The sequence below is a fragment of the Mirounga angustirostris genome, unplaced genomic scaffold (genome assembly GCF_029215605.1).
Source record: "Mirounga angustirostris isolate CCGP_5_RB_7025 unplaced genomic scaffold, mMirAng1.0.hap1 SCAF_10, whole genome shotgun sequence".
Lineage (NCBI taxonomy): Eukaryota > Metazoa > Chordata > Mammalia > Carnivora > Phocidae > Mirounga > Mirounga angustirostris.
The window spans coordinates 117993076-118013662 of record NW_026991718.1 but is presented as its reverse complement, the minus strand read 5'-3'; the positions used below and the strand labels follow the sequence as shown (position 1 = coordinate 118013662).

General features: G+C 50.7%; 1 protein-coding gene across 2 annotated transcripts; it reads right to left on the bottom strand.

Moving 5' to 3' along the window:
• Positions 1 to 520: 520 nt before the first annotated feature.
• On the bottom strand, positions 521 to 19842 carry FAM83D (family with sequence similarity 83 member D). Of its 2 annotated transcripts, none has more exons than XM_045885766.3 (4): positions 19304 to 19842; positions 9844 to 10011; positions 3991 to 4115; positions 521 to 1649 (listed from the first exon to the last, which is right to left on the bottom strand). In XM_045885766.3, exons 1-4 carry the CDS (start codon positions 19778 to 19780, stop codon positions 662 to 664), a joined length of 1758 nt encoding a protein of 585 aa, XP_045741722.2. In that variant the 5' UTR covers positions 19781 to 19842; the 3' UTR covers positions 521 to 661. The 2 variants fall into 2 exon arrangements, with proteins under 2 accessions (XP_045741722.2, XP_064429237.1); XM_064573167.1 differs by lacking the exon at positions 19304 to 19842 and adding an exon at positions 10221 to 10797.
• Between the last annotated feature and the right edge of the window lie 745 nt (positions 19843 to 20587).

The following is a 20587-nucleotide window of genomic DNA, read 5'->3' as shown; positions in this document are numbered from 1 at the left end:
TTCCTATCACTAAGGAGGGCACGACCCTGACACTTATTTTACGTCTTCTAACTTTTAAGTGGATATTTTCTCTTTTAACAGTTTGGATCATCTACTTCTTCCCCATCCCAACACTATTAAAAAAATACAAAAACAAAAACCCTGCAAAAATAGCTATTACATGTATTTACTTGTGACACACTCCAGGGTTAAAGAGAAAAGTGCCAGAGGGGAAAAATATTACCCGCGCAATCACCACACAAAAGTTGTTTATATTTATTTAATGCTAAGAACATAGATATCCTAAAGAAGACACAGATGACAAGGAAGTTTCTTCTTAAACAGGATTTTGATCATAAAAACTAGTCATGCAAATCTCTAAAACAGAAGAGCACACATATCTAGAAAAATACAAAATGTATTTTCTCTTTTACCTGAATTAACCTGAGAACCCCTAAACACTCTCTTTAAGAGATACCAATATTAAAGTCGTGCAAAGAAACTGTACCCATAGTGTTTCAACCATAAAACCAACACCTGGTTTATACATGACAAAAATAAGATAAAGGCATGTAAAAGAATGTGCAGTTTATAGAACTCAGAGAAAATCGGGGTGACCAAAGATCGGGTGAACAGGCTGCAAAGCAGGGTGCTCGGGGGACGGGTGCTGAATGCTGAGTGGTCACTGATAGGAGGGATACAGTGCGATATCTCTCACAGCCAGCAGATTCACTGAGGCCCTGGTAACGTTTCCGGGATGAAAACCAAGGTACTTCTCAGTCAGGAATGTTCTCCTGGAGAGCATGGCCAGCATGTGGTTGAGCCGGGACCTGATGCCAGCAAAGTGAAACTGGCGCTCTTGATTCAAGTTCCTAAAGGAGTCTTGCAAGCACAGATCCAAGCGGGGGGCGCCCCAGAACTTGGAATGTCCAGCGCGGACAAAGTCAGTGGCTCTGCTGGACGCCTGGGAACCCAAGGAGCTCGCCACGGAGCCCTGCGAGGACAGAGAGGAGGAAGATCTCAAACTGGAAGATCTTGACACAGACATCCTGGACACTGGTGACCCTTCTTTAGACTGGGTGCCCTGAGAAAAGAGAACGTTCTCATCCACATCAGTCTGGGTGGTGGCCGACGTGGACCGAACCACGGTTTGGGAGCTCGCCACCCTGGTGGTGACTGCGGTCTGGGTCCCGGCACACGTCGTCACGGCGCTGGCCTGGGTCCCCGCATCACTCACGCTCACTGCTGGTGCCTCCTCTCCTGCCTCCGTCTGAGTGGCGGCATCGGTCATCCTCCCGCCCTCTAGTTTGTCCCTGCGGCTGTTGAAGTCGTCCTTGTCACTGATAGTGGAGGACTCCGAGTCATGGCGCCTGGCCTCTGCCCTGCCCTCAGTGGGCGCCTCGAACCCCAGCTCAGCCTTCTTGGGGGTGCTTGAGAGCCGGGCCAGCCGCAGGCGCAGCAGGCTGCCCAACGTGAGCTCCTTCGACAGAGGCTTCGGGTCGACTAGATGGTCAAACTTGCCGCTGATCCGGAAGTTGGACAGCAGCTTGGAGCTGATGGGCTTCGACTGTGCGTACAGGATTCGGAACTCCAGATCAAAGTGTTCAACCACTTGGCCAGACAGGATGACCAAGTTACTGCTATTTAATTTGCCATCCGTCCACGTAAAACTTAAGGATTAAAAACAAACAAACAGAGAAGCTAGTAAGGATGAGCAGTCAGTCTCCTTACTGTTTACTTACTGTCAAACTGAATAATAAAGCCCAGATACTCTGCTCCAGGAGTCACAGCTCTGGCGACAGCATACCTACCAGGTGGTGTAAATTCAACCAGCCTTACCCCGGGGTCTGACATACGTATGCATTCAGAGAAGTAAAAAGGCCAGCTCTTTAACCAACACGCGAAGACCCACACCTCCTCAGTCTCGGAGTTTCTAAAAACTAGAAAGGGCTTTAAAAATATTCAGGCCAGGGCTCTCACTTCAGAAGTGAGGAAACGAGCTAGCGATGTCCCAGTGGGAAGCTGGTGGTTGACCCTAGACTAGACCCGAGTCCTTAAGATTGCCAGTGCTCTGCTCCTCCAATACTGTCATTTTCAAAGGGAGACAGTACTGTCATTCTAAGGATGGTGCTGTTGCTCCGAGCACATTCCGAGCTCATTAGTGGCCATGTGCCCCTGCCTGTCCAGCATCCCTTCTCCTTCCTCTAGTGATAGAACCCCACCCACCCCCAGCCAAAGGGCGTTCCTTTATGCATCTTCTCCAATCACAACAGGGGTGGACATATGACCCAGGCTGGCCACCAGAGTATTCCATTCCCTTGGGTCGGGGATCTACCCAGGGTGGGCACGTGACCTAGCGAGGACCAAGGAGTTTTTCAAGGACTGATGCCAGTGCAAACAGAAAGAAAGTCTCTCTCTTTGGGAGATAGCTACTAAAGGCTATGTAAGTAAGCCTGGATCTTTGCCTTCAAAGGGATAAGCCTGACTGAGAATAAAGATCAGCTAGAGAAAAGCAGAACCAGGGGACAATATTCTGATAAACATATGCCCTCCAGGTCAAGACAAGCTGAAAACCAACTGCACCTTTCTACACTTCCAAGTTATGGGACTCAATAAATTCTATTTTGCATAAAGTAGATTGAGCTAACTTTCTGCACTCGCAGTCACCCCACTGATAAATAAGTTTGTATGAAGAATAGGATGTTTTAAAGGAGATCATAACACATAGTGTCAACTCTGTCTCTGGCAACCAAGATTCCTTGCTGATGCAAATCCTACCTTAAGAACTGCCTTCAAAGCCAGAGAAGAAAGATTCTTTTGAAAACCCTCAATGAGGGTTGAAATGGAAAACCTTCAATCATGCAGACAAGACACCTACCCAACACCAGGATTATGAAATGCCTTCAACAAATAGAAGCTACCATCTTCATCCTTATCCTCAATGGTAGTGTATTTTTTTTAGAGAGAGTAATGTAATTTTTATATTTTATATTTTAGAAGATCCAAAAACCATTTGAGACTAAGTTTGTATAATGTAGATAAAGCCTATTTTGGATGAAAATCCAGTTTCTTCCAGTTATTTATGAACATCTCATGAAAGGAGGTCTCAAGGAAGAGCGTAAATTTTGCTCTGAGCAATGACGGTACTGTCTGCAAGGACAGGCGTCGTGAGTTTGCAGATCTGACCACCTCAGCTTCTACAATCCTTTCCATGTCCGCCTTTACCCAGGGCTGACACATCATCACCACCCAGAGACACATGTGTCTTCAAAAAGGAGCTTCTCTTTTCTAAGCTCAAGACATACCTCATGCCTACCACCAGACAATCTAACACACAGACACACCCCATCAGATCCGCCCAAGTAAACATGGTGTATCTTAACTTCTGGAGATCCGTGTGAACCACTATTCTCTCCACCCTCTTCAACATCCCAGCACCCTAGCATAAGGTGTCAGTGCCAAGGTGATTCTCCAAAGGTGGGCCAGAAACAGGGACCAGGGCTTTCCAGACTAAAGCATTGGGCTACAAGGCTTGAAGGAAGGTGAAGGACTTACGCGTAAGGTGACAGCTTCAGCTCTGCCCTCCACTGATGCTGAGGCCTGTGACTGCCCTTACCTGCAAGTGAGCAGGGACGAGGGACAGGGGGAGGTCAAGGGCCCCAAGGAACAGGATCTGAGACTGCTCCTGTCACTGGTAACCCCTGGTTCAGCCACGGCAGGCCTGGCCGAGGCTGGAATCGACTCATCCACCGGGGGTCTCCAGGCAAGTTTCACATCTGCACTTTAGTTTTGTGGCCCATAGGGCGGGGGTGGGGGGGGTGTGACCCCACACCCTGACCACCTCCTGCAGGAGGAGGCTCTGAATGATATACTCACACCCACAGATGCACACCTACCGGAATGCTTGGCCACAAAGACTCGCATTGAGAGGAAAAAGCAGCTTTTACCTTTATATAGCAAGCACGTTCTACAAAGGTTAGGGTAGCAAACATGGGCAGGCTAGAGACTTACCTATAGGAGCCTGTAGCCACTCGAATGCCATCAATCAGTGTGAACTTTTCATGAACCTGCCCAACTATCTTAGTTCCCGACCTTGCATAGTAAATACTTCCAGTAATGGTCCGAACGGTCATCAGCTGTCGGCAGGGAATGGGAGAAAAAGAAACAACAGTCCAGTGAGCAAATGATAAAGAGGGCTTGGTTTATAATTCCCCAATAGACGCACTCATTGGCAAAGGAGTGGTCCCCAGGCCCCTTCAGGAACACCATACAGGGCACATGAGCCAACAGTGTTCAGAACTCAAGGAATGCGACCTCACTAAGTCCATCTTCTTGTGAGCCCTTTGATCACACTGATTTTTGAGACTCTTGGTCCTTGTGTACATGTGCTTGAAAAGAAGACTCACTGTTGGGGATATGACACAACAGAATCCAAGAAGTGATTTTGAAACAAAACGTGGGGGATAAAATCATCAAAGAAAACACGCTAGTAATAAATATCATTTTAACAAAGGCTTAAAGAAGCTAACCTGCTATTTCTCCTACTTTTTTATTTAACAGCATCAGTAATGAGTAATAATAGCCCATCTTCACTTACCCCACACCATGAGTCTGGAGATCAGGACAAGCCTTCTCTAACATGGGACTTCTGAGGCTGAAACACTCATATCACAAGGGGCTTAATCAGCAATGTCACATCTCTTGTAAGAATGAATTTACCAAAAGGGCACCAACATACTGGGGCCTCATGGTGCATATGTGGGCATAATTATCCTTGTAAAATGATGCATGGAAACATATATCCAATGGTATGTAAAGTACTAAGACCATCTGCATTCTTTGGGGCAAATCAGCACTGAGTAAACTATATACCTTTAGAAATCTTAACATGATTCAAATGAAATGTTTAAGATATTTGTTCGACCCTCTCCTTCATTCCATAAACAAAGAAAGCCCCTACAATGTGCTGAGCCTTGAGACAACAGAGATATCTGGCATGCCCCTTATCTTTAAGGACTAGGAGAGAGGAAAGTAATGCAGGATGAAAAACCGCAACAAGATAGGACATCATCCAGAGAAGTGAAAACCTACAACTACACAAAAACCTGTGCACAAAGATCCATAGCAACTCTCCTCATAATAGCACAAAACTGGAAGCCATCCTAAAGCCCTTCAGTGGGTGACCGGTTAAACAAACCATGGGACAACCATACCCCATGACACAACTCAGCAGTAGAAACAACAAACTACGGATACACACAACAATTTGGGCGGATCTCAAGGGCATTGTGCAGGACAAAAAAAGCCAATCTCAACAGGTTACATAGTGGGGCACGTGAGTGGTGCAGTCAGTTAAGTGGCCAACTCCTGGTTTCAACTCAGGTCATGATGTCAGTCGTGAGATCGAGCCCCACGTCCAGCTCCATGCTGAGTGCAGACTCTGCTTCAGAGTCTCTCTCTCCCTCTCCTTCCGCCCCTCCGCCCCTTGCTTGCACACATATGTGTGCGTACTCTCCCTCTCTAAAATAAATCTTAAAAAAAAAAGTCACATACACTATGATTCCATTTATAGAACATTCTCTAACTGACAAAACTATAGAGATGGGGAACAAATTTTTTTTTTTTTTTAAGATTTTATTTATTTGACAGAGGGAAAGACAGCGAGAGAGGGAACACAAGCAGGGGGAGTGGGAGAGGGAGAAGCAGGCTTCCCGCCGAGCAGGGAGCCCGATGTGGGGCTCAATCCCAGGACCCTGGGACCATGATCTGAGCCGAAGGCAGATGCTTAACACCGACTGAGCCACCCAGGCGCCCCAGAGATGGGGAACAAATTACTGGTTGCCAGGGGTTAAAAATCGGGAGGAAGGCACAGAGAGGGGAGCAGATGGGACCATAATGGTAGCAAGAGGGAGATCATTGTGACAGGACAGTCCTGTATTGTGATGGTGGGGGCAGGTACACATGAGTCCATGTGTGATGAAATGGCACAGAACTACAGACACACGTTGCACCAACCCCAATTTCCAGGCTTTGATTTTGTACTCTAAGTTACTCAAGATGTAACCGCTGGGGGAAACTGGGTGAAGGACACGTGGAACCCGCTATCTACCTTTGCAGCTTCTGTGAATCTGTCATTATTTCCAAATACAAACAAAAGCCAAAACACAACAGTATGGTATGACATAACATCCCTTCTGTGGTCTTACCAAAACACATATCTGAATTTGACCATGAGGCAATGTCAGACAAACCCAAATTCTACAGAAAACTGGCTAGTGTTCTCTAAAAGCATCAAGACCCTAAAAGACAAAGGAAGACAGAGGAACAGTTCCAGATGAGAGGATGCTAAGGAGACATGACAACCCAATGCAAGATATGGTCCTGAGTTGGATCCTGGACAAGAAATAGGGCATTTGTGGAATGATCAGTGAAGTTGATAAGGTCTGTAAATGAGATAACAGTATTGTATCAAATTTATTTCTCAATTTTGAAATTGCACCGAGGTTTATAAGATGTTAACATTTAGACAGTCTGGGCAAGGAGTATTCAGGAATTCCCTACATTTGGGGGCACCTGGCTAGCTCAGGTGGTAGAGCCTGTGACTCTTGATCTCAGGGTTGTGAGTTTGAGCCCCATGTTGGGCATGGTGCCTACTTAAAAAATAAAAAACAAATTAAAAAAAAAAGGAATTCCTTATTTTTGTAACTCTTGTAAATTGAACTGCTTTAAAATAAAATTAAACAAACAAAAAAGCTTAGGAACTTCCAAAAAGTTGTACACATACATGGAACAGGCAGGGGCGGGGAGGGCAGGGCACAGTTGGGGGCAGCTTCCTGGAGGAGATGCTAATTCCTGATCCAACCTTTAAGGATCAACATATAATAAACAAGCATTAAAAAATATCACTATGGGTACATTTTGGTGTGGTTTTGTACATATTTCCCTTTGGCACTTACCTGAATGTCGTACAGGCCCCTGTGATTGTGGCCAAAGCACTTTTGAGTGTCTACACACAAATACATGACCAAGTTCCGACAGACAGGACACCCGCTCAGAACCAGCCACGGAGCCAGGGCGGAGGTCAGCCCCACTGGGTGAGGGACAGATTCACCAGCAGATGCGCCCGGGTGAGAAGCCACCAGAGAAGATGGTGCTTCTCTAGGAAGAAGTTAAGACACTAGAAAATTGCTGAAGCCAAAGGTACAGACCTTTCAACTCTTCCCTCGGGCAACATTCAACAGTGTACAACCAAGTCGGTAGGTAATGCTAGATTTCCGCGGAGTGCATGGGTTGCAGCCAATGTCCCGATCAGAGCTGAGGCCAGAGCCACGCTGTGAGATTCCTGCTGCTGACTCACAGCCTTAGTTTCAGACAGAGAGCCTCGGAGTTCCACAGGGTCATCCTGCATTGCTTCACCGGGCCCTAGGTAAGAGCCGGCACAGGCTGGATGTCTGGCTAGATGAGAACGTGCTTTTCCGTGCCCGACATGCATTTTCCTGGGGCCCCCCTGACCTCCTGTTTCAGCTAGTGCTGGGTCACGTGGCTGGACCATTTCATTCTGGCTCCAAGCTCCAATTCTACCACCACCGTGAACATGAATATGCTCTGTAGCTGCAGCAACCAGTAACTACCTAATTAAACCCAATCCTCAGGTTCCTCATTAGGGAAAACCACCCCCGGGAACTCTGCGGGGGACAGTAAATGGTGACATTTTGTAGACCAAGTTACTTGTTAATAACAAGGTGGCAAGCTGACGTTCATTACGCAAGGAGCCTACAGTACCAAAGCCCAAATTCCTAGTTCGGTTTGTTTACTGCTTTCTTTCCAGTACCTAGAATAGTAAGTGGCTCAGAGAAGGTGCTCACATAGGTGATGAACCAAGTGGATGAATTAAGTCCCGAAGCACGGCTCACATTAAGATGCTTGATTTAGGGGCGCCTGGGTGGCTCAGTCGTTAAGCGTCTGCCTTCGGCTCAGGTCATGATCCCAGGGTCCTGGGATCGAGTCCCGAATCGGGCTCCCTGCTCCGCGGGAAGCCTGCTTCTCCCTCTCCCACTCCCCCTGCTTGTGTTCCCTCTCTCACTGTGTCTCTCTCTGTCAAATAAATAAATAAAATCTTAAAAAATATATTTAAAAAAAAAAAAAGATGCTTGATTTAAAAAGATGAATAATAAATACGATGATTTTTCTTGCCTCTTTCCACTACAGAGAATCGGCTAGCTGACTTATATAACCTTACATTTAAATACTTACGCTCAAATTTTTTTTAAAGGTTTTATTTACTTATTTGACAGAGAGACAGTGAGAGAGGGAACATAAGCAGGGGGAGTGGGAGAGGGAGAAGCAGGCTTCCCGCCGAGCAGAGAGCACCCCAAGCTCAAATTATTTTCATGCTCAGAGCAAAGGATATAAAAAGCCTAATTTTATAAGAATGAGAACCAAGGGGCGCCTGGGTGGCTCAGTCAGTTAAGCGTCTGCCTTCGGCTCAGGTCATGATCCCGGGGTCCCGGGATCGAGCCCCGCATCGGGCTCCCTGCTCGGCGGGAAGCCTGCTTCTCCCTCTCCATCTGCCTGCCACTCCCCTTGCTTGTGCTCTCTCTCTCAAATAAACAAAATCTTTAAAAACAAGAACGAGAACCGAGAGCAGCACATGAAGGTGATCAGGAACAGCCGGGCAGGAGGCGGGCAGGTGCACTGATGGGGAGTCACACCCTCGGCCCACTCCTTTCTCCTGGTCGACGCTGGGCTCTCTATGCCACCACTTCGGAGCTGAAACAGGGCTGCGGTGAGGACTGAGTCACATAACGTTTGTCAGAAGCCTAGGGCACTGCCAAGGACAGAGCAGGGGCTCTATGAGTGGAGGGCCTGCCGGCGCCGCTGTGAAAAGCAGCACCTTCAAGACAGCCTCCTGCTGCCAAGAGCTGAGCTCCTAGTTAGGACGGAGCGGGACATGAGGGGCAAGCCAAGGTTTGAGTCCTGACTCTGCGGTTTCTTTTTTTTTTTTTCCTAGTCACGGTGGTAATTTATTTTTATTTATTTATTTAAATTCCATTAACATGGATAATAACTAGTATATTATTAGTTTCAGAGGTAGAGTTCAGAGATTCATCAGTTGCATATAACACCCAGTGCTCATTCCATCACGTGCCTTCCTTAATGTTCATCACCCAGTTCCCCCATCTGCCTACTCCCCTCCCCGCCCAGCAACCCTCAGTTTGTTTCCTATGATTGAGAATCTCTTATGGTTTGTCTCCCTCTCTGGTTTCATCTTATTTTATTTCCCCCTCACTTCCCCTGTGTTCATCTGTTTTGTTTCTTAAATTCCACATATGAGCGAAATTATATGATAGTTGTTTTTCTCTGATTGACGTATCTCGCTTAGCATAATACCTTGTAGTTCAATCCACGTTGTTGCAAATGGCAAGATTTCATTTTTTGATGGCTGCTAATATTCCATTGTGTATATATACCACATGTTCTTTATCCATTCATCTGTCGATGGACATCTGGGCTCTTTCCACAGTTTGGCTATTGGCTGTTATGAATACTGGGGTGCACGTGTCCCTTCAGACCCCTACATTTGTATCTTTGGGGTAAATACCCAGTAGTGCAATTGCTGGGTCACAGGGTAGCTCTATTTTTAACTTTTTGAGGAACCTCATACTCTTTTCCAGAGTGGCTGCACCAGCTTGCCTTCCCTGTGGTTTCTTTTCTGTGAGATTTCAGGCAAATGGCTTTGCTCATGGCCTCAGTTGCCTCTCCTGTCATGGGGATCCCCCGCCCACCACCATACAGACAATGTAGGTCTCGGACGCTCAGTCATTACTGCTGATTGTGGGGAGACTGGAAACGTGTAACACAAACCTTCTCCTGCTCAGGATGCACTTTCAGATCCATGCACATATCCAAAAACTGCGAAAGCAGAGCCTGGTCCAGAAGGATGTAGACAGCAACTCCCTGTTTCCGACTTATTTCCTGCAGGTCCCTGAAGATGTCAATGTCCGTGAAAACATCCATCACCACGGCGATCACCTACAGAGTGAGGCAGCAGAGGGAAGAGCAAGCGGTCAGCTCATGGGAACACCAGCTTACAGCTCACTGTGCAGACTCTGGAGCCCACCTCAGAGCCAGGAAAGGATCCCTGCCCTACAGCACCCCTCCCCTCCCCTCTCTTTTCCTTCTGCACTGTTTGCCCCCAGCCGCAGACACTTCCATCCCCAAAGACACGCAGGCCACTGTACCCTACACATCTGGACTTGGCCCAGCTGAGCCTCCGACCGACTCCCAGCCACCATCCTCCGCACCGCCCTGGACCAGTCCTTTCTTCTCCCCAGCAGCACGGCTCCATTCATGCCTGCTGTCCAACCTTGCACACTCAGCATCAGACTACAGTTCACAGCTGCCTCAGCCACACAGCCCGGGGCAAATTACAGTCATTTCCAAGGTCTGGTCCTGAGTCTGCAAAATAGGTGTGTAGCCAGAACTAAATGACTATGTTACATGACGTGCAAGGTACAAAGGATCCCTCAAGTATATGTTCGTTGATTCCCCTCACCAGTCCAGAGTCAGAGTGTCCGGATACTTCAACACAGGGAGACATCTGCCAGAGCCTAGCTTTCCTTGCCGGAGACAGGCCACTCCAGGCACCAAGCCTCTTGTCATACCCTCTGCAGTTTAAGAGCGGGGCCCTCAGTGAGGGTGGGGGGTGTCAGAACGTGCAGCCTTAGCACAAGCCCCTGAAAACCAGGCCAGAGCTGGGCCTCCCTGAGCCACCGTTAGGAGCAGCCTGGGCTGGAAGCAGGTCTCCCTCCTCCTCACTTCAACAGCAAGAACTTGTGTCTCTCAGTACCACATTAACTCCTTTTCTGAACGTTAAGGTAATTTATTTACAGGTCTCACATCTTCTATGGGAACGGAGGCCTTGGAACAGGATGGATTTGGCTCTGTGCCCCAGAGGACTCAAGACAGCACCTGACGGTCATGGCCCCTTAAGGAGGTAGGGGTTCAAGAAGCAACACAGAGACAAAGAGGAGATTCTGGGGGTGCCTGGGTAGCTCAGTCAGTTAAGCGGCTGCCCTTTAGCTCAGGTCGTGATCCCAGGGTCCTGGGATCAAGTCCCACATAGGGTTCCCTGCTCAGTGGGGAGTCTGCTTCACTCTCCCCTTCCCTCCTGCTTGTGCTTTCTCTCTCTCTCAAATAAATAAATAAAATATTCAAAATATTCAAAAAAAAAAGAGGAGATTCTATGGTCTTTCTCCAACATTCCAATCTCACCTACCAGGATGAGGGACCATGAAACACCAGCTCCCAGGAAGTCGCTACTATGTGGAGTCTGGGAAGACCAATTTCTGTCTCTGGCTGCCTTCCCCAAACCTCAAGCTGCAGTGGTGATAAAGCCCCAGCTTTTTTTGAGCTATTCTTGGGGAAGGGCTTAGCTAAAACCCCCTGGATACAATGATTTAAAAAATAAATGTGTTTTTGTTTTTGTTTTTTTAAAGTCAGCTCCATGCCCACCATGGGGCTTGAACTCACAACCCTGAGACTGAGAGTTGCATGCTCTACTGCCTGAGCCAGCCAGGCACCCCAAAAATAAGTGTTCTCTCGAAATTGTGGCATCATCAGAAGTTTACCACCTCCCACATTGTTTTACGTGTCCCACTTGGAGTTGTAGCCATCCCACTAATCCATAGTGGGCAAAAGGCAGAAAGGCCTGGGCACCGACCCCAGCTCTGCAGCTCACTAGCTGTGTGACCCTAGGCAAGTTCTTCATCTCTCGGAGCTTCAGTTTCCTCCTCTGGAAGAGATAATCATAGCATCTCCGTCAAAGGGCTGTTGTGAAGATTACACGAGACACAGACAGAGGGGCTTAGCTCAGGCAGGAAACACGTGCTCCATCGTGCAGCCAGCACCTCTTCAGGGTCTGCTGGGGGCCGAACCTTGGACTAAGCGGAAAGACAGCTAGAAAGAATCTGACAGACACCGGACTCATCCTTTGCTGTGGTGGACGTGCTACAGGCACTCAAACGTTCACCAGAGGAGAGAAGAGAAGGATTCCTGGAGGACAGGGCCTCTGAGCTGAATCACAAATAAGGACCCGGTTTGGACCGGGGAGTTGTGAAGAGGAGGGCATTCGTACAGGAAGCCAGCTGGTGGCGGAGGAAGAGGCAGGAAATGACGGGGTAGGGGCCCGTGTGGCTGGACTGGCTGAGAGGCATACGGGTGAGCCAGGTCGTGGAGGGCCTGTGTGTCAACCACAGAGTCATCACCATACAGGCAATGGAGGGGGAGGTTTAAGAAGAGTAAGGAGGGGGACGCTCAGTGGGTTAAGCATCTGCTTTTGGCTCAGGTCATGATCCCAGTGTCCTGGCATCGGGCCCCGCATAAGGCTCCCAGATCAGCAAGGAGTCTTCTTCTCCCTCCCCCCACCCCCCACCGCTCATGCTCTCCTGTGCTCTCTCTCTTTCTCAAATGAATAAATTAAAAAAAAAAAGAAGAAGAAGAAGAGTAAGGGGTTCCAGGGATGCCTGCGTGACTCAGTTGGTTAAGCACCAACACTTGATTTTGGTTCAGGTCATGATCTCAGTGTTGTGGGATCAAGCCCTGCATCGGGCTCCACGCCCTAGCCTAAGATTCTCTTTCTCCCTCTACCCCTCCCCCCATCTAGAAAGAAAGAAAAAGGGGTCAACAACAGCCCTTTGCGGCGAGCTTCCCGCCCACCACGTGACCCTCAGACTCCCTTCCTTCAGTTCCCCGGTGCTCCTGCCGGAAGGCTTCTGGAGACCCTCCTGCTCACAAAGCAAAAGACGTCTTTTCTCCCCATTAATTACAGGTTTTAAAAGAACGGAAATCACGGCCTTGAAATTTCTTTAAAAATGTTTAAATAACTTGGTATTATCTTCAGTGTTTAGAAACACGAAAAGCAGACGTGCACAATGGACCCTAAGTTTGCCTGTGCGTTTTCCCTCAGTTTCATAGGCTGCGATTGTACAGTTAACCATTTCAGTACCGGGTCGGAGGGGGCGCCTGGGGGGGCTCAGTGGGTTAAACGTCTGCCTTCAGCTCAGGTCACGATGCCAGGGTCCTGGGATGAGCCCCACGTCAGGCACCTTACTCAGTAGGGAGCCTGCTTCTCCCTCTGCCTGCCGCTCCCCCTGCTTGTGTGCTCTCTCTCTCTGTCAAATGAATCAATAAAATCTTTAAAAGAAAAATAAAATAAAGTCCCGGGACGGAGGCTGGCACGGCCTCGTCTGCAGCATGGCACAGCGCCTCTCCAGAAAGCAGGGAGCAGCACCTGCCCCTCGTTGGCCCCGGCGGCCGCTGCATCTCCTCGGTTGTCACGTTCCGGCAGGAAGCACCTAGGGCAGCTGGGCTTTTAGAAAGAAAAAGCATCCAGGAGGGGTTTGGGGGGTGAAGGGGGTTATCGTTCTGAGTTATTTTTATGTTATACTTATGTAAAGCATTTACCTGGGTCCAAAGTCTGATCTACAAAACAGGGCACTTGCAGAGTCCCCTAGCTCCCGTCCTCGTCCCTTGTGCCTCCTTTCCCTTCCTCCTTTCTCCATTACAATGAGGATTTTGATCCGTTCTTGGTCTTCCACTTTCCTAAATAAGTATGCCTATGTGTGTACACACACACTTGTTTACTATAAACACATAACGTCTGTTTACTGTAACAACAGATAAAAGGCAGCATGTGATCCACAACGTTCTAGAGCGGTGCCGATCAACAGAACCTTCGAGAGCATGGAAATATTCTAGCTCTGTGCCATCCACATGGTAGCCACTAGCCACCACTGTAGACTGAATACTTGAAATACAGCTAATGAGACAGAGGAACTGAATTTTTCATATTTCATTGTAATTCATATAGATTGAAATAGCCACAGACGGCTGATGGTGACTTCGTTGGCCGGTGCAGCTCTGGACACTTAGTCACAGGGAACAGAACAGGTCCTCGCTCCTTCCTTAGAGCTGCAGGGGACCCCACTCTGGAGACGGGTCAGTTGACTTCCCACTCTACTGAAGGACATTTCTGCTCCTCCCGTCTCTCCCCTTACTGCACGCATCTATTCATGTTTTTGCCAGCCTGTCTCTAGGACAGACACACAGATGTGAAGTTGCTGCGTCGATGGGTAAATACAACTGAAATGTTGCTGGATGTTGCCAAATTCCCCTCCACGGGTTCTATCATTTGCATCAGGATTTTTAAAAAGCCTGCATACCCAGGACGATTTGTGTGTGTGCGTGAGAGAACTGACCCCGCATCCATAAAGGACCCAGGATGATCCTGCAGCATCTCTGCTGTCTGACGGACGTCAGATGAAAAGAACGAAGGAATAATGGCAGACAGAGCAGAAGGTGGCTGCAGGGCGGAGGGGAGGGGGGTGGGAGTCACTGTGCAGTGGGGACAGAGCGGCAGTCTGGGAAGACGACACGGTTCTGAGGCAGATGGTGGCGATGGCTGCGTGATGTGACTACACTTAATGCCACTTCGTGGTAAAATGGTAAATTTGGTGTATTTTACCACAATTTAAAAAAAAGAAAGAAATGGCTGACAATTCCAAAATCCTTCACCTGACACATAAAATCAAAAGAAGAGATAAAAAGCAGCCAGACTGCCTGGTGGGGCACATCCTAAAATTGTGCATCAGATAATAGGCCTTCTAGGCCAGTGGTTCTCAACCAGGGGCAATTTCCTTCCTCAGGGGACATTTGGCAATTTCTTTATTTTTCTTTTAAGATTTTATTTATTTATTTGACAAAGAGAAAGGGAGAGCGTGCACGTACAAGCAGGGGGGAGTGGCAGGCAGAGGGAGAGGGAGAAGCAGACTCCCCGCTGAGCAGGGATCCCAGGACCCTGAGATCGCAACCTGAACCAGAGGCAGGCGCTTAACAGACTGAGCCACCTAGGCGCCCCTTGGCAATTTCTTTAAATTGTGGTAAAATATATGATAAATCTGCCATTCTCATTATTTTCAACGGCATTAATTACATTCACAACAGTGTGCGACCATCACCACCATCTGCTTCCAAAACTTTGTCATACCCCACATAGAAACTCTGTAACCTTTACGCATAGCTCCCTATCTCCCCTTGGGAGACTTTCAAATGTCCTGACTATTGGCAGGGGGGTGGTGCTTCTGGCATCTAGTGGGTGGAGGCCAGGGATGCTGCTCAGGGTCCAAGGCACAGGACAGCCCTCCAGGACAAAGAATCATCCGGTCCAAAATATCAACACTAGTGATGTTGAGGAAGCTCTGGGCTGACCGGGGCATCCGGAACAGGAACTGATCATGCCACACAGATCCTACTGTAACTCAGAGGAGCATTAAGCAAGATCAGGAGGGCCCTGGTTCTGATACATCCTCATGCACGCCAGGGGCCTCCAGCAGATTTCTCAGCAGCCACTCCTCCTGGCAGGACTCTTCGTCAATACAAGGACTGCTTCTACTAATGCTCAGGTTATCAAAAGGAGGCCCAAGGGTGCGTCACAGTTCAAGTGCCTCTTCGGAACATAGGCAGCTAGCTGGTGAGAACGATGCCTCTGAGGAGTGTGGAACCTCCTGGTAGAATGAGCTTTGCCCATGAACTCCCATTCAAAAACCAGAAATACCCCAAGGCCACCGCAGAAAGCCCCCACCAATCGAGGGCATGCAGCACTTCCAGGGAAGGTCTCTACTCCCGCCTGACTCGTGGGGGCCAGAGCCCAGCCACACACTGATTCATATGGCAACAGAGACAGGAGTGTAGGGAAAACAGGAGTAGGTGTGTCAGGGAAACAAATCCTGTTCCGTTCAAAACTATTCTAAAAATTCCTTGGGAAGCCAACCTCTTGGCTCTCTGGTCCAAAGCGCTATTTCCTCTGGCAGTGGTGAAGCCCAGCTGAGCGCCAGGGCAGCAGTCAGCCTGCATGAAGGCATACTGCACATCTGGCGTGCGTGTTCTAAATGCTGTGGCCTACTCGTGTGGCAGGATGCCCACACTCTGAGCCGACGGAAGGCCTGGCAGATGCACAGCCCCAGTCACACCCCCTCTGGGAAAAGAACTCGCTGAGCGGAAAAGCAGGTAGAATCGCCCGCACTGTTTCGTCATCTGCTGTCCTGCCTCTCCCCTCCCCGCCGACTGGGCCAGACAGCATGCAGCAGAAGTCCTAGGTGAGGCCGAAACTCTCCGAAAACCAGCTGTCGGGGCTGCAAAGCTAGGATTAGACACCGCCATTTACCAAGTGACCCCAGTTTCTTGTGCCTGTATCCTGACCACTCCAGCCTTCACCCTGAAAAGTGCAGGAAGTATGAGTACTGTCCTAGTCATTCTCCAGGTTAGAGGATGGGCACCACAGAAATAAAAAGTCCAAATCTGCAGAAACTGTTAAGAAACCTTCAGCCTGTTGAAACCTGCCAAGGTGCCGATCCTCCCGCACGGGAGAGAAGGCACGTGCAGCAGTGGTTATGAGCACAGGCCCTGGGGCTAGGCAGGCGGGCTTGAGCCCAGCTCTGCCCCCCACTAACTGTGATCTTGGGCAAGTTAAGTGCCTGGTCTCTTCTTAATGTGGCCTCCTCCTAGCGGCAGGAGGGTTAAATGGGAGAATCCAGGTAAAGAGCTAGCACAGAAATTAACCCCCGGGAAGTGCTCAATCCTACCAGCAGGTGTTTTCACCACCAGGACACGGGTGCATAATGGCTTTTCAGGCAACTTCTCTGTGCCTCAGCTCCATCGCCTGCAGAGTGGGGATGACTGCACCTACACCTCAGGACTACTTGGAACATTGCTTAGCAGAGAGCATGATCGTGCTCTTTTAAATAAAGGGGATGGTCTCTGAGGCCTCGAGACTAACATGTCTCAAATCCAACTCCTCTCCTGGTCCCGACTTTCAGCCTTGCTCTCCCTCCTGTAATCTAATTTGGTAGCCTCACTGCCCACCCAAGCTAAAAAAAACCTCTATCCTTCCTAACTCTGCCTCTCCCGCCTTCTTCACCTTGCCTATTCTCCTACCCCCTCACTCAACACCCTCCTAGGCCACCGACTGACCAAGGCCTGTCATTAAAACTGATCCCCTGCCCAACGCCCCCCCCACACACACTGCCTTAGCACCCACCCTCATCAGTAGGCCCGTGGCCTCCTCCCTACAAGCACCCCACATACCAGCCTCAGCCCTCTCGAACCCATCCTCCCTCATGCTCCCACCAGAACTGCTGCTCAGGGACACCAATGTGATCATGCTCCTCCCTCGAAACCTTCAGTGGCTCCCCATTGCTCTTTAGTGGGCAAAGCCTGGCTCCAGTCTCCCCTTCTACCACTAACCCTGGCATACTCTCTGCTCCAGCTCTGAGGAATTTGGTTGCCTCTAAACATGCTGGGTCCTTTCACCCTTCTGGGCCAGTTTCTACCCTCTGGCCTGGCAAGCCCCAGGCATCCTTCTGGACCCAGCTCCAAGGTCACCGCCTTGCCTGGAATTTTCTTTCTTCCACCCTTCCCCTGCTGTCTGTAGCAACCTCTCCACCCATTCCACCAGCAGACTGTCAACTGTCAAGTGCCCTTCTCCTGTGGCCCCGGGCCCTGGCACAGCATCCGATACACAGTAGGTGCTGAATGAGCAAGCAATTTGGCATCTGGCAGAGATACTGAAAATATTAATCAGATGTAAAGGTAATGTACCACCTTTCTCCTTTAAAATTGCCCAGGTTCCAAATACAGAATCTCAAAAATATGAGTGGGTAGCTGAACTAGGGCACAGAACAGGGCAGGAGGTCCTACCTTGGAATGCCAGTATTACAGAATGCTCCCAGGGCAAAGGGGAGTCTGAGCAACAGCCTCAAGCCCCTTCCAAGGCCAGCATGTGAGTTGATAGACAGTTTCCCCCCCTGGCCTTAGCTCCAGTGCCCCTCACTACCAATAAAAAGTGGAGCTGGGCAAGAGATTAAGGCAATTCCTTCCTCTCTTTCATGGAGACCTATTCATTACTCTTTTAAGTTCCAAGTGCCCAAATTATCCTCCTGGAGGTGAGCTCTGGAAATGCATCCCACCATCGTGCCGTTCTCCGTCTTTTTAGTCTTCTCAAGTGTCTGCTATATCAAAAGGACCTTCAGCGGGGCGCCTGGGTGGCTCAGATGGTTGAGCATCTGCCTTCGGCTCGGGTCGTGGTTTCGGGGTCCTGGGATCGAGTCCCACATCGGGCTCCTTGCTCGGCGGGGAGCCTGCTTCTTCCTCTGCCTGCCACTCCCCCAGCTTGTACTCCCCCCCACACTCTGGCTAAATAAATAAATAAATCTTAAAAAAAAAAAAAAAAAAGGACCTTCAGCATACCGATAGCACTGCGGCCTACCCACCACACGTGCTCCCCCAAAGGCAAGGCACTAGCCCACACTCCCTTCGGCCCAGTGATACTATCAGGAAAAGAACAGCCAGCATCGAGAACACTGGAGAGAGTTGGGGCTTGTTCCTGGACTTGACAATTTCAGTCCGACTTGATGCAGATTTCATAAGCCACAGTCAGACACACTCAGGTACCAGCCCTGCTCGGCTTAACCATGGCCTGGGGCTTTACCTGCCATGTCCCTGGCACAGGTGACAGCCAGGAAGATGGGCCCTGCCAGTCAGCAAGCAAGGTGGCAGCTAACTATGTGTCTGCCTCAGCACCCACCCTGCCCCCACCTACCTTTCTCCCACACCCCTAGGTACCCAGCACCCTGCTGAAGTCAAGACTTCCCACCGCACCCACACTAAGAGTCAAGACAACACCAAAACCCAGTGTGAAGAGAGATGCCCCAAAGTAGGGGTACCTGCATTTTAGAAGGCTACTAACTGGCGCAGCCCCCCCTCGTTCACAGAGAGCGCAATTTCTCCTCTGGTCTATGGCAGGAGGGAAAGGGGCAGGGTTGTCACTTTGCCACTCGAATGTATTTGCTTTCTACAACATAAGACACAGAGCTGTGACTAGCACTAACAGACTCCTAAAGCTCCATAGTTGTCGCTGAGTGCAATCTTTCTGGAATTTTCCCCTAGGGAATGCACTTCTCGGGAGATGGGATCCAGTGTTGGCTGATGGCCAGGAAAATCAGCAATCTGGTTTGGTTTGAACTGAAACGTGGAACTGGAAGTATTTCTGGTGCCCTCCCCCAGGGGATGTGAATCAGGAGTTGGACCTCGGACACAACTCTCATCCATGCGGGCTGAGACCAATGTCCCTGTGCCCCGAAGGAAGGCAAGCAGACTTGGACGAGCCGGGGGGCCCCCCGGGACCACCCGGCCCGCGCTCCCGGCCGGCCTGTTTCCCGTTCTTGAGCGGGCCTCCCGTCCGCCCCGGGGCCCGAGGCGGGCCGCTCACCTCCCGCGCGGAGCGGAGCTGCTGGCGCAGCGCGTCCTTGCAGCCGTAGGGGCCGCCGGCGCCCGCGCCGCGGGGCTGGAAGTGCGCCTCGACGCGCGTGGCGCCGCGATAGGCGCCCCGGTAGAAGGCGGGCCAGCCGAGCTCCAGCAGCGGCGGCTCCAGGTCCGACTGCTCCGGGAAGTAGGTGCCGGACGAGCAGTCGTGCGACGAGCCGAAGGAGTCCTCGGCCCCCGCCGCCGCGCCTTCCTGGCCGGGCCGCTCGGCCGCCCGCAGGATGCCGCGCACCTCGTCGGGGTTCAGAAAGCGGCCCAGGCGCTCGCGCCGCAGGAAGGCCTCGAAGGCGTCGGGGCCGCCCGCCACCAGCTCCTCCAGCGCCAGGCGCCGCGCCTCGCTGTACAGCTCGGCCGGGTTGGGCGGCCCGCACGGCGACAGGCAGGCGGCGGGCAGCTCGTCCAGACCCTCGGGGCGCAGAGCCATAGCGGCGCTCGGACCGCACGGACCACACCGGGCTCGGGCGAACGCGGGCGTGCGGGCCGCTTTATAGGCACCTTTGAATCTAACCGGCCCGCGTCCCGGCCCTCCCATTGGCTGCCACCCCTAACGGCGGAGTCCGGTCGCAGCGCACGCCGCCGCGGCTCCGCCCCCTGAACTGCCATTGGCTGCCCCGCGGCCTGGCCCCGCCCCGCGCCGGCTGCCGGCTGCCGGCGGCGGCCCAGTCAGTTCTCCTCCGGGGGTCGCTGCGTGGAATTTAAGCGTGGAGACTCCACGCCTTCTCTGATCAGTCCCCGCTGCGGGCCTGCGGAGGGCCGAACGGTTCAGGGTCAGCTAGAGAGGGGGTGCCGAGCCCTAGTGGCGGTGCTGCCCGGGGCGGCGGCCCAGGCCCCCGAGGCCGAACTGAAGCCCGAGAGCCCGGCCCCCGCCATCGTAGCGCGCCCCCTGCTGGCTGTCAGAGCTCGGGAGTGTGACCAGCCCTGTTGTCTTCATCCCGTGCATTTAAATATTTCGTAAATTCCTTCAAGAATACCGGCCCTTCCGCCTGGGTGGCTGAGTTGGTTAAGTGACTGCCTTCGGCTCAGGTCATGATCCTGGAGACCTAGGATCGAGTCCCGCATCGGGCTCCCTGCTCGGCGGGGAGTCTGCTTCTCCCTCTGACCCTCCCCCCTCCTCAAGGGAGTCACTTCTGCAGAGTCAACCACTGACCACATGACCCCTTTGCTCTCTCTCTCTCATTCTCTCTCTCAAATAAATAAATAAGATCTTAAAAAAAAAAAAAAAAAGAATACC